At 49.3% G+C, this 13,883-nt stretch overlaps 1 protein-coding gene across 1 annotated transcript in view; it reads left to right on the top strand.

Moving 5' to 3' along the window:
• ZNF536 (zinc finger protein 536) overlaps positions 1–13,066 on the top strand; it is a 232,422-nt gene extending 219,356 nt beyond the window's left edge. Inside the window, exon 4 of the mRNA XM_044911279.1 lies at positions 12,822–13,066. Coding sequence (XP_044767214.1) covers positions 12,822–13,066 — 245 coding nt within the window. The remainder of the gene's footprint in view (positions 1–12,821) is intronic.
• The last annotated feature ends 817 nt before the right edge of the window (positions 13,067–13,883 follow it).

Genomic DNA, 13,883 nt, shown 5'->3' with positions numbered 1-13,883 from the left:
GGCTCGACACAGGGGTCACCCACCCAAGGCCGGGGCCCAAGCTGTTCTTAAGTGGCTGCTCAAGGGGAACAACCCCAGAGCCCCTTATCCAACCCCTATTCTGTGCAGAGCCGCAGGAGTTTCCCGTCGCCCCAGAGAAGGGAGAGACCCTCCAAGCCTGCGCCATGGGAAACCATTAGTGGGCAGTGCCCGACGAACAAAATTAAGCGCCTAATTGTGTGGAGTCTTTGACAAGGGCCAGTGGGGGCTCTGCTGGCTGGGTCCTCAGAAAGGCTTCTAGGAGGGGCTGGGGCTTTGGTGGGTCTGATTGGGAGGAATCTGGGGGCTGCAGTGGGCAAATTCCTGGTGGGGATGGCAGTGGGTATTAGGTAAGAAGGGGTTGCAAGCTGGAAAGCCAGGCTAAGGAGCAAGATGCTGTGGTAGGAAATAAGGATTCGCTGAAGGTTGGAGAGTGGGGGTGGACACACGTACAGACAGGATGTGGGGACCGGCTTGCTGTGAGTGGTGCACCTGCTCCCTTTCTGTCTTTCTGGCGTCCTTCATCTGCCCCGAGAGTCCTCGCTGATGTTCTGGGGTGGGCTGTGGGTGCCAGAGGCGGGTCACATGGAGTCACTGCTGTTGCTAAGCTTGCTAAACTCCTTAGGTCTCTACTGCCCATCTTGTTGCCACGGGGACATGAGATAACCGTATCTAGCCCAATATCCCCAAGGAGGGAAGACACGGATGGGAAGAGGGTAAAGAGGAGGTGCCGCCCTGGCGAATCCTAGGAGCCCTCCCATCTTCACCATCTCTCGAGTACCACCTTAATCATTTCACTTAAGATTTTATTAAAAACTTAAAAAAAAAAAAACACTCTAGCTTTATTTTAGCAAGACTATCCAACTTTGATTCACTGTTTTTTTTCTAAGGCTGTTTGTTAACCCTAAATCGCGGTCATCTTGGTTCCACGGAAAACCACCTGCAGGAGTGCTGTGCTCCAACTCCTGCACCCACCCTCCCCCGGAGACCAGAGGGTAGCAGGACAGGGAGTGTTTGCTGTGTGACCTGGGCCAAGCCGCCAGCCCCTCTGTTCCTGGCTCCTGCTTTGCACTGAGGGCAGTGTCCTCTCTCTTTGGTCTCCTGTAGCATCTTTCAGGATGAAATCGCTCACCCAGCGACAAACACTGGGCATGGTTAGAGTCTTACTATATTACACATCTAAAAATCTCCGAAAAAGGAAAGTAAGTTCATCGACCCTTTGAAGGTTATTTAATGATAAACATAAATGCTTTCATAAAATCCGGGGAGTGATTTAAGATCCCGGATCAATAGTTGCCTGTGAGTGCCCGAGGCCTGCGCTTCGGGCTGTGTCTCCTGCCCACCCAGGCAGGCTGGTGGCTTGGCCGAGCCGAGCGCAGAGGCTGCCGGGGGGGCAAACACATCAACATGGTTTAAGGCAAAATCTGCATGGCAGCGGCCAGAGCCTGGGTGTGAAGCTGCTGAGGAAGGGACTACGTTGAGGCCATGGGGAAGGAAGGGCAGGATGCTCCTGAGTCTCATCCTTCTGGGGTGGGGGGAGGTGGGGTGGGTGCAGAACCGGGAGGATCTGGAAGACTCCTACACCCCCTGCCAGACACTCTTCTCTGCAGATGCCTCCTGGAGGCCAGCCTCCCTTTCTGAGCTCTCCTGCTAACTGAACTTGAATCTGATGCTGCAGAGAGGCGGCAAGACTCAGTGGGTCGGGCCCCGGCTGCAGGCTCAGAGGGAGCTGCTGCAAAGCTGGGTTCTGACTCTCTTGGGCTTCGGGGCCCCGACACACCTGCAGCCTCTCGGGGCCTTGGCGTCCTCAGCTGGCAGGTGGAGACCCTGACACCTGCCTTCAGCATTGCCACTGGAATGGCGATCCTCCTTCAAGGCTGCCCCGGCATGAGCACATCACAGAGCAGGTCCTTCGATACTTGCAGCCGTATGGAGGGGATCCTGATTTACCATGTCTTACCTGCCCCACATGGTACTTGGTGTCTTACAGGCCTCCCCTCCTCTAATCCTCACATCAACACTGCCCGGGAGCTCTGTCATGCCCATTTTACAGATGAAAAAAGTGAGATCTGGAAAGGTTAGATAGCTGGTCTAAGATCTCGAAACCCTGGAGACAGATAAGGTTTGAATCCAGGCTTCGGACTGGAGAGTCCGCACCCTTCCCCACTGTGCCTGAGTCACAGGGATGCCGCCTCCGAGCAGGGGCAGGACGGGGGTTAGTGTTCCAGTCCTTCCTGCCCCCCTACCCACCCTGGGTGCAGGCCCGGCAGAGTGCTCCAGTCCCGCACCCCCCCCCCACCGCCGGACACTCTCAGCTGTGGCCCGCTCCTGATCTGGGGCGCTGTGCTGTCTCTGTCCCTTGAAAATCAACCAACTTCACCTTTTAAGAAACTTTTTAAATAAAATTTTTATTTTAACATAGATTTAGAATTACAAAAATTTTGCATAGATAGTACAGAAAATTCTCCTATGGTGCTCATTTCCCTCTATTGTCAGCATCTTCCATTAGTAGGGTACATTTGTTACAATTACTGACTCAATGTTGATACACTATTATTAAGTAAAGTCCCTATTTTCTTCAGATTTCCTTTGTTTTTACCTAATGTCCCTTTGCTGTTCTAGGACCCCACCAAGGGCACCACTTTACATCTAGTTGTCATGTCTCCTGAGGTGCCTCTTGGCTGTGACAGTTTCTCAGGGTTTCCTTGTTTTGGATGACCTTGACAGTTTTGAGGAATATTTTGTAGAATGTCTCTCCCTTGGGATTTCTCATGGTTAGACTTGGGTTGTGGGTTTCTGGGCAGAAGACCACAGAGATGAAGTGGCTTCCTGTTGTATCAAATCAGGGCACTTGGACCGTGGTGACCCGGCTACGGTTGTGTTTGTCAGCTGTCTGCCCTGGGAAGGTGGTCTTTTCCCCATTCCACACTGTGTTCTTCCTGGCACTTCCCTGGGAAGGAAGTCACCACCCAGCCCACATGAAGGAGCAGGAGTTATATTCCACCTTCGAAGTGGAGACTTCCATAAAGCCTGTGGAATGCATGGGGCATTTGTCTGTCCTTTTCCATGTACTTAGAGATTTAATCATTTAGTTATGTCAGTATGACTTGTGGATGCTTGTTGATACTTTGGTTTATAATCTGATACCATGTCATTCTCTACCATGTCTGCTAAAATTGTTGCAGCTCTGGCCACTGGGGGCTCTTTCACTTGACTCCCTGCTACTTTGACGTACCCCATCAATGCGTGGCATTTGGAGCAATTTCTTACTTTCTGGCAAAAGACACTCCAGGACCATCTTATCTATTTCCTGTTTTAGCCCTAGAATCAGCCATATCCACAAGCAACCTTGGTTCCTTTTGTTGAGAATGGTACTAAAAATCAAGTCTGGGTGCTAAATGTGCTTGCTGCCCCTGGGATGTCATGGGTTCCTGGTGCGCTGAGCGGACAGAACAAGGAAACGTAAGTGTGTCTACTAATCCCTGCATATACTCAGATCTGCGTTACAGATATTGAACTATACACCAGTTCACGCTGACTGGCGTCTCCAGTCCATTACCACATGGATAAAAATTCACTTTTAAAATAGTGAAATATTTTTTGGTAGTGCTTTAAATTAAAACCCAAATCACAGGAAATTTGAAACCTAAAATTATCTATACTAAGGATATTCTGAAGTGTTTTAGCATCTTTGATTAGATGGATGAATATTTTTTTGAAAACTGAAAACATAAATTATGCACCTGATTAGAACCATTCTTGCCTATTTGGAATTAGGGAAATTATATATATATACATATATATATATATATATATATATATATGTGTGTGTGTGTGTATATATAATGTGTGCAACTGAGAAAGTAGTAGCTCTTTCTGTTGGCTCAGTGTGTGTATGTATATTTTTACCCATCTCATTGCCTCTCTTGAGCCTATTAACCTGGAAGGATGGCCAGGGTCCTGGGCAGGAGCCCTTCCAATTGGCAGCTTCAGGGTCAGCCGCAGACACTCAGAGGGAGCAGCAGGGAAGGGCCGGGTGGAGACCAGACCACCAGCCTGAGGCCTGCCCCACCGGAGAGCGTGCTGGGACCCCCACGCCTGGATTCCTCCACTTCTGGGGGCCGTGTTTCTAACATACACAGCTGGCTCTAGAGGTGGGACCATTTTCTTAACTACCAGCGTGCATCTTGCAAATGTCCTTAGGTTCAAGGAATGCAAAGGGCTCTCCAGTTGGGGTACAATAGAAGGAGTGGTGTTGCTCAGGGTCCCTCTTGGTACCCCTCAGAGGTGGCGCTTCCCAAACCTCCTGGCCCTGTGCATGGGAGGGGCCTTTGAGGGCTACTCCTCTCCACCTCACCAGCTGGCCCCTTCTAGAAAACAGTGCCATAAAATGTGGCTGTGGGAGACCCTCCTGGGGTCTTACAAATACTCCATAATCCTGTGCTTCTAAGAAGGTATTTCAGAAAGGACAATGGGAGTGTCTCCAGGTGAGTCAGCCATGGGTTTGCTGCAGGCGGCTTTCTCAGGGTCAACGCCCACCCAGGGTGCACATGGGTTGTGGCTGGGGCTGATCTAGAAGTCATGGCAGCAGTGTTCCTCTTCATTTACCCACATGCCAACTTTTCCCATTTATTTCAATGGACAATAAAAGGGCCCTGTGTGATCGATCTGAAAGTCTGCCTGGGTGTGAGAGGTGGCTCTGCAGTGTGAAGACACAGGGGGATGGCCCTTGTCTTTGTGTCTACCTGGGGCCAGGGACCCTACTCCCTACCGCTTACTCACGTGACCCTCTTCTGGACCCTCTTCCTTGTGCTGACCATGTACCATGATTCATGGATGCCCTTGTTCCAATGTCCAGAATTGTGCCTCTGTCAACATATGTAGACCCTGCCTCTGGCCAAACAGCTCATGGGTCCTTCCTCAAGAATGTTCTTCCTTTCCCCGGACCCTTTCCGGGCCTGTCCTCTGTGCCATCTTTTTGACTGGAAACCGGAGCCTGGCTCAAAGCAGCTGGATGTCCTCGCCTCATAAAATCTTGGCCTCTTCCTCTTCCTGCTGGAGACGGTGTCCGCTAGGTTGCGTGGCCAGTCACTCAGCTTCTATTGGGTGGGCATTGTGTCAGGCATGCAGAAAAGATGCCTTCCCATCCTCGTGGCGCTGAAAGTCCTGTGTCATTCCCACAGCAATCTGCTCGGGGTAATGTATGCAGTAAGTACTCAATGTGTGCTCATGGAAGTGGGCTGGGTTCCAGGAGTTGCGTGATGGAAGCTTGGAGTCCTGTGGCTTGGTGACAGCCATGTGTGCAATGCCTGGCTTTGGTGGGTGTCTCGAGGCCACAGTGGTGCCTGTTGTCCCTAAGGGGGTGGCATGTGACAGGAGCGATATCCCATACACACACATTATAGTGCATGCCCTTCCAGGGTGTTCATAGACTCTCTCCTGGAACATCCTGGGTCCTGATTGAAGATAGCTCTGTGTGGAGACTCTTCCAACGAGTGATTGGCAGGAGGGAACCGAGGTGAGCGTGAGCGTCTGTTGTGAGCGTGGGACGAGGTGAGCGTGTGTTGGGAGACAGCCCTGAGGTTGAGTTCCTGGTCAGAAACCAGCTAGCTGCATAGCCCTGACTTGGGACAATTCTTTACTCTCCCTGAGCCTGATTATCCTACCTGTAAAATGGGAAGACTTGTCTCTAGCACATCTCCCTACTGGCGACTGTGAGGACAATTGACACAATTCCTATAAATGTGCCCTGATGAGTTGTCCCAAGACCAAACACCGGAGGTTGGCTCCTAACTCCTCCAACCCCTCCTATCTGCCATCCCACACCAGAAGAGAAACCATCAGCTTGGAAAGTCTGGAGGCTCCGTGGATACAGCCCCATCTCTGTCCACAAGTGTGGAGCTGTAATTAATGGATGGTCCCCCAAGGGGAGGCATTTTCCTCTCCCCCTTAGGTACAGAGAAAGAGCAGATATTTCCATCGTAGCAAGGAAGAAAAATATCTTGTTTCCCCACTTTTGTTATAAACAATGTACGACTTGCTTTCTCCTTACTCCTCTTGACCCTCCACACTGTATACATATTTATATATTATTCATAGTGGATTAAAAATGAATGTGCTCTTTACCACGTCTCTACGGCGCAATGACAATACAAATTAACGTATGATGTACTTACTTTTCACATGGCAGTGATGGGAAATGTTGATGGCCTCAAAGTGAGAGGTGGAGAGAGGGGAGTGCAGTGGGGTGGGCAGTGGGGGGCACCCATCTGGCCGCACGTCAGGGCCCAGGGCCCGGCTACAGACAGGGATCGGGGCTGCACTCAGCTGTGTTGCTGTAGAGATGGAAAGGCCTCCCCACTTTCCTTCTCCCATGGAAGGATGGCCAAGCTCCCCAGTGAGCCTGGCCCCTGTCCAGCTCCCTCACTGGGCTTCACCCCCATCACCGTGCCCTGTTCCCAGACCCCCGCACTGATCCCAGGCTTCCTATCCCTCTGCGTGGGGTCAAGCCTGTCCCTCTGTCTGGAGGAGGGCTTCTCTCCCTTTCTTTCTCCTGACTGCCTCTCTCATTCTTTCTTCTGTCCATCCATCCATCCATCCATCCATCCATCCATCCATCCATCCATCCCTTCCTTTACTTAAAAAATACTTGCTGGATATCTGTGATGTTCCAAGCACTGTGCTAGGTGGTGAGAAATGGCAATAACCCAAAATCACAAAAAACAAAACCCCACAGCCCCTGCACTGTGGAGCCGACTGTCTAGCGGGGAAGATAGACGTAATTGTTTATTTGTTCAGCTACCGTAGTTGGAAACTCTCCTGCAGATTTTGCTCTGATGGCCTTCACCACCACCATGGTGAGTCTGGGTCATCGGGCCTCCTCCTCGAGGCAGAGGCAGGTGTACTAGAGGAGATAACTACAGTAATTAGATGAAGTAGGGGCAGAGAGCATTCCAGACTAGGGAACGAGAAAGGATGGAGCAAAAATCCTGTGGCAGGAAAGAGTATGAAGCATTTGGAGAGCAGAGGGAGTCCTGGATGCAGAAGGCAGCAAACTCTGGGGGGATTTGAGGGTGAAGACCGTGGAAGGACCTAGAGGGGCTCACATTCCTCTGGGTTGAGCTCTTAGAACCCCCCAGTCACCTCTACTCTGTCACAACCCACATTGCCCCAAAGTGGTGTTCCTGGTCTAGCCCTTGACTAGAACAGGATCCTCTAGATGGGGAGATGTTTCTGGCATGCGGTCCGACCCGAAGCCCATCCTCACCTCCACTTGCTGACCTCCCTCCATGCGAAATGCAACTGTTAACAGCTTGTTCCTTTGGCCTCTGAAGGCCTTCCAGTTTCCCAAAGCTCCCATTCAAGGGCAAATGCCCAGAGGAGAGACAACGTCGTAAGCTCTCAGCGAAGGCCCCCCCGAGGCACAGAGCACATAGCAGTGATGCAGGAGACCCTGCTGTATCAGTACCTTGATGAAGAACAGAGCCCGGAGGCCCCTGACCCAGCTTAGACGGGCTGCCAGATGACAACAGTGAGAACAGTAAGCAGGACAGTGACAGACAGCTGACGTTTCTATAGCTCTGGATTTTTTCCGCACTTGACACACAATTCCCTGCCATGCTCACAACATCCTACGGTGGGAGTATTAGCATCACTGCTCCCCTGCCTCTGTTTTCAAGGCGTGGGAACCGAAGCCCTGAGAGATCCCATTCCTCACTCTGGGCCAGACACAGAGGAAACTCAGGTTTGGGTTAAGTAGCCTCCCCACCTCTCAAGGGAGGAAGCTATGCTTTGAACCCAAGCTCCTGGTCAGGCTCCTGCCGCCCAGTGTGTGGCAGGAGGACATCTGAGAGCAAAGCAAAACTGCCAAGCCAGGAGAGCTCCCCGACTTCCTCTTGGCCAAAGGCCGCCCTGGAGTGCAGTGCTTCTCAGTGGGGTTACACTGGACAGAGGCCGCCGTCTCCATACTGGTTGCTAATGGGGAAGCTTATTCTGTCTTAGAATTGATGAACCTTAGCACCTTCATGGCCACCTGCAGACCCAGGTGCATTGTTGACTCTATCTCCAGGTTACCAAGGTGGTGTGGCTGGTTTTCATCTCACTCAAAAGGGATGGATGGACGTTTGCCGAGTTCAAAGCTCACCAAGGGGTGGCGCTGTCACCCTGCCGGCTGCATCAGCTTCTCCTCTGGGAATGGGATGACCTGCTTCCATCTGGAGGTCAGATTTCCCCCCAAGCCCCACCGCCACCCCAGGCAGGACAGCAGAAGCTTGAAGCAGACTTCCGTGGGCCCCTCCTGCTGCTTCTACCTGCAGATGGATCCCTTCTTGGTCACAAATATTTGGAACACCACAGCTAACTATTCCTGGGAGTTCTCAGATTTGGGGTTTGTTCTGAAGCCCTTGCTTATGATCTCTGGCCAAAAGCTAACAGACCTCGACATCACTGCATTTGTCCCAGTTGCCCGGGGCTTCAAGTGTACAAATAGCATAGAGAAATTTGAACCGCTTCATCCAGGTTTAGCTGGACTCAGAGATGTATCAGGTTTCAAAAGTGCTTTGCATAACAATAGCTTTCTGTTTGGAAGTAAATGTTCCCATCACCAAAGGACAGACCTTTCACTTAAATTTGATCCTGGAGAGAACACACTGCCTTCTTCTGGACCTTTCAGCAAGCCACTGAGAAGGGTGCGCGCGCGCGCGCGCACGCGTGTGTGTGTGTGTGTGTTGTGTGTATGTGTATCCTGTAAGCACATTTTGCAATCATGGTTCTTGTAAAGATTTCAGAGAATTAGGGTGTCTGAGTACTTTATATCTGGTGGAAATTTGTTCTAAATTCAAACCGTCCAGATTTACTGTATCTTAACTTGCTCATCTTGCCATAAAGCTCTAATATGAGGATCACATACAAAACTCTACGTAAAGGACTATGGAGGGTTTCAGGATCTTCAGGTGTTCGGGATCTTCAGGTACTACCATCATTACCTACAATGCTTCTATCTACAAAGTATGTTGCAAGATCAGGATTGATTATGATTCCAATATCGTTCAGACTTCCTCCTACAAATGTACACATGCAGTGTTCTATATGTTTACACATAGATTTCCATCTCACCTAAGTTAAAATGCAAACGAATTCAGTACTCATGTTTTGATCACTGTTGTATCCAACTATGCCTGGATTACAGTCCCTCTTTGGCTCTACCAAGACCTAGAGACTAAGAGTAGCCATAGGTTAAAATCATGACTAATATTTTAAAATCAATTGGTGGGAAAAATGCACTTGGTGCTTTGATGCCAAGTTGGCCATTCACAAAGGCTTTTATTGTGAATAAAGGTGATATTCAAGGTTCTCCACTGGGCTTGCTAAGATGCGTGTCCCATGGCTCCCCTGTGGTACGATTTGCAGAGAGGGTGGCTTCCAAAGGTTGTAGCATAGAATTCATACAGAAATGTATTATTCGTAATGATGATAGACAATATAATAAACAGCCTTGACAGCCAGGCAGGAACAGTGGAAGAACAGAAGACCCACTTTGAATCCTGGGGACCCGAGGTGGGTTTATTAAACAAGATCACGGTTCGCCCATCTTGCTTCATACTTGGGCTAGACTCTTGGGATCATGGTGCCAAGAGTTCTGGTTTCATTTTTTATTTTCATTTATTTATTATTTGGAGTTCTTAACTCCAGAGACTTGTCAGACTATGGTGATAGTGTCCGTCAGTGACTTACTGCCATATGATACATAAATTGCGAGCCATGGTAATCGGCATAGTGAGCGGCCACATTGCTGTCCGTGGTGGCAAGCCAGAAGATGGAGTCTATTCCTGAGAAGATATTTCTGAGAAACTTTCAGAACATTTCTTAGGCTTCCTGAGAACTGGAGTCTCAGTTCTTCTCAGGTTCTTTGGATGACCTTCAATTAGTTCCTATGTCTCTAGCTATAGATTTGGGCTGTCTTTTCTCCTGCTCAGGAGCTGCTCCTGCAGAGTAACCCTGAATCCTCTCTCACCGAGCCCTGGGCTAGTAGTTTGGTGTCTACAGGGATGAACAGCCTCTTGAGTTGGGTGGTTGAGTCTTGCGATCTGCCTGAAACTCACTGATTCCCAGCTTAGGACTGACTTAGATTCACTATTACGATGGAGAGAATGGTTGTTCCTGTCCCACTTGCCACTCATTGGCACCTGGATTCTTCCCTTTTGTCTATGCCCTAACTCCGATGTGATGAAGAATAGGGCCACTTACATTCTTTGTAAAACTCTTGAATCCACATTAGAAATAGGAGGCTTGGTTCTCCTTCCCTACCAGCGCACAGCCTTCCCTGTCATCTGTGGGCAAAGTGACCAAGCCTTAAGGGTGGTGCCGGGTAGCAGGAAGGCAGGAGGGGAATGACGCTGGTGCATCTTTCTCTCACCTGACACTCAGGTCCGGGCCCCTCCTGCTGACTGGTGGTATTCTTCTGGCTGCGGCAGGCTGTGCAGAAGGGCCAACAGCAAGTGTACTTTTCTTGGGTTTTGTTTATTCTTCACTCCAAAGTCCACAGATTTGCAAATTGGCTTTTGGCAAGTCGGAAAGTTGATCAAATTCAGCCTTGTGTTAGATGCAACAATGGAAACAAAAGAAGCAGAAACGCTATCCAAAAATTTATAATACCTTCAAAAAAAGGCAAGGTGAAGGAATAAGATAATGCTTCAATTCCAGAAACAGTTCGTGCCTGCTTGCTCTGTGCCAGGTAGTGGGGCTTGGCACCAATGATACTGAGATGGCTCTGCTTCCTGCCAGGAGCCCACAGCCAATCAAGGGGGACCGATACACAGTGGCCCACAAAAGCAGCATCCCAGTTGGGCAGAACCTTGAAAGAAGAGAGAGAATGGAAATGGTACTTCAGGGAGAGGGTCACACAGCAAGCAGGTGGAGACCCTGCAGAATGAAGCCTTCTTGCAGAGACCACGAATGGTTTGGTTTGGTGTGGACAGACGGAGAGAGGGAGGATGCTCCAGAGGAGACTGGTGAGGTGGCTGGGACTGGACTTGAAGGTCCTGATGATTTCTCAGAGGGTCGGTGGCCATCAGAGACTCGAGGCAAGGAAATCACAGCTGTCCTCCTGTGTTTGGAGCCCGCTCTGGTATTCCCGGGGAGGCTGTGCTGCAGGTGGGACACCTGGGAATCTCGCAACCCTCCCGCAGGCTGCGGTGTTCATAGTCTGGGCAAGAGTTGGGACACAACGGACCAGCCTCTGAGGGGGGATGGGAAAGAGGAAGATTCAATAGGTAGGAGAGATTCGTCCCTGCAGACCATTTGGCTAGGAGGGAAGAAAGAGAGTGCTAACTCCATAAACCCACTAAGAAAGAAGGAAGGATCGGGCACTGTGCGCCATATGAAGTGAAAGTGACCTTCAGCTCCAAATGTTTGGTTGGGTTCCAGTGTCGCAGGAACAAGACTGTTTTGCTAAGTAGATACACAAGACTTCTGCAATTACTGTTCTAGAAAAAGTGCTGAATATGCTGTTTGGATATCTCGGGTGTAAATGGTTGCACCCATTTATTTACTTGTTTATTTTTCTGAGCAAATGAAACCCAGACCTGGGCCCTGACCTCTCTGGGTGCTGGGTGGGACAGCACTTATGGGCTTCCAGGAATGGCACATCAACAGCTTCTGAGCATCAGGGGGAATGCAATTGTTCTATTAGAACTTCCCAAACCAGATGCTTTCCTGGTTCCTCAAGATGGCAGAAGTGTGTGCGTGTCTGCTCAAGCATGGAGGACTATGTGGATTTCCACAAGAATCCGTCTTCTGTTCTGATTGAGACATGTCTAGAAAAATTTGATGCCAACGGTTACTACTCAAAATCTAAACTTCTTTAAAACCATACTGGCCTTGGCCATTTGGAGATTCTGGTTCCTGCCAGACATCTTCTACAGTCTCCTCTTGAAACGCTGAGTTTTTGCAAATTCCAAGAGCTTAGCACTTCCAGCCCTGCCCCAGAGCAAGGCTCGGGGCACATCCTTCCCTCAGCCCAATGCAAACACACACTCCCTCTCACAGGCGCCAAGCTCCGGTTGCTTATCTGTAAAGAGTTGATGGACAGATAAGAAAGTGAACTGGCTTAGTGCTGAGACCTGAGTCAGGATCCCAGGTGGAGGGATTTACGGCTTTTTTGTATGTGTAGAACCGGGATCAGCAAAGCACGGTCCAGGGGTCAAATCCCTCTCCTGTCTGTTTTTGTACAGCCTGGGAGCGGAGAATGGTTTCTACATTTTAAACGGTTGGGGGGCTGGGAAGCAAGGAAGAAGAACTATTTCATCTCTCAGGAAAATCATACGAAATTCAAATTTCAGCGTCTAAAAGAAAAAGAGTTTTGAATTTCATCAGTAAAACGCTGGAAATTTATTTCCTCTCTTGTCATAGAGGTACCTACATAATATCTTTGATTTTGTGTCTTGGCCTGCAAAGCCTAAAATATTGGCTATCTAACATTTTATACAAAAAGAAACTAGGTGTTGGGAACATTGTCTTCTGTCACCTGGAAAGCCTGCATTAAAACTCTCCCTAGGATGGGAAGATCCTACACATTCCCGGCCAACTTATTATTAGTCGGTAACTTATTATTTCTCCAAGTAACTTACTATTTGTCCAAATATATTGGCTACTTTTCTGTCCTTTGCTAATTTGATTTTTGCACAGTAAGTGCAATCATAATATTGAGACTCTTGGTAGTAATGCTGATGTCCTCTGAGCCATGGGGGCGGGGGGGGGGGGGCCCGCAAGCAGCAGAGCTGACCTGCCACTCTTTGTGTCCACAGGTCACAGGCCTTTTCAGTGCCGATACTGTCCCTACAGTGCCTCTCAGAAGGGGAACCTGAAGACCCACGTCCTCTGCGTCCATCGTATGCCTTTTGACAACAGTCAGTATCCTGACCGCCGGTTCAAACGCTCCAGAGTCGACTCGGAGGCTTCTGGGAATTTCGAAGACCCCACAGCTGTCAAGGCAGGGAGCTCAGCAGAGCTAACAGAGGAGGGCTGCAAAGCCCAGGAGGAGCGTAACTGAGCAAACTGACCTGTATATTGCAATATTATTTTACACAGTTTTAAGATTATGCATCTGGTAAAAGAGTTTGCTAACTGCATTCCAAGGGGGAAAAAAATCATGTACAACCCCCCCACTAGTGTATAGAACATTTAAAAAATTTAAAAAAGATATCTATATATATATATTAAAAAAACCAAAAAATTAAAAAAAAAAAAAAAACGACAAAAAAAACAAAAACAAAAACAAATCCCCAGCCCTTGAAAATGGCTGCTAAACTGTTACCCGGCAACAAGTACTTCTAAACAATGCAGGTGGAAGACAAGTGATTTCCGAAAGGCTTGGTGTCCTCCAAGCTTGAGAAAGCTGGGGACCCCTTCCAACTCTTAAGTCGTCTTGGTCCCCCAATCATGCTCTTAACTGAAAAATGATCCCATCTAAATGATTTAGTGTTGCCTTGAAGATGGAGGGGCTGTGTTTTCATTGTTGAAAACACCTCTATGATCCGCCACCAGCTGCTGCCATCAGCACCCCCCCCCCATGAGATGTGCTGAGAGGCAGCCGTGGTGCCAGTCAGGCTGGAATGGTCACTGCAGAGAAAATCAATTCACGTGGTGTCCCAACTGCACTCGCGGAGGAATCGAGCCCTGCCGCCCGCGCCCCGGCTGCCCGGCGCTGCCAGGCTTGCCATCTTACACGTGCATTTTTAAAAAACACACAGCCAAATGAATCCATGGTCAGGAATTATCTGCAGACAGATGCCCATTGCAGGTTTGATGAGTAATTCCTTTTTTTAGATCAAATTGCTGTATTAAGGGAAATGCTTTTCTTTTCTCCG

The sequence above is a fragment of the Neomonachus schauinslandi genome, chromosome 16 (genome assembly GCF_002201575.2).
Source record: "Neomonachus schauinslandi chromosome 16, ASM220157v2, whole genome shotgun sequence".
NCBI lineage: Eukaryota > Metazoa > Chordata > Mammalia > Carnivora > Phocidae > Neomonachus > Neomonachus schauinslandi.
Note: the sequence above shows the minus strand (reverse complement) of the source record. Positions and strands in the feature narration are given on the sequence as shown.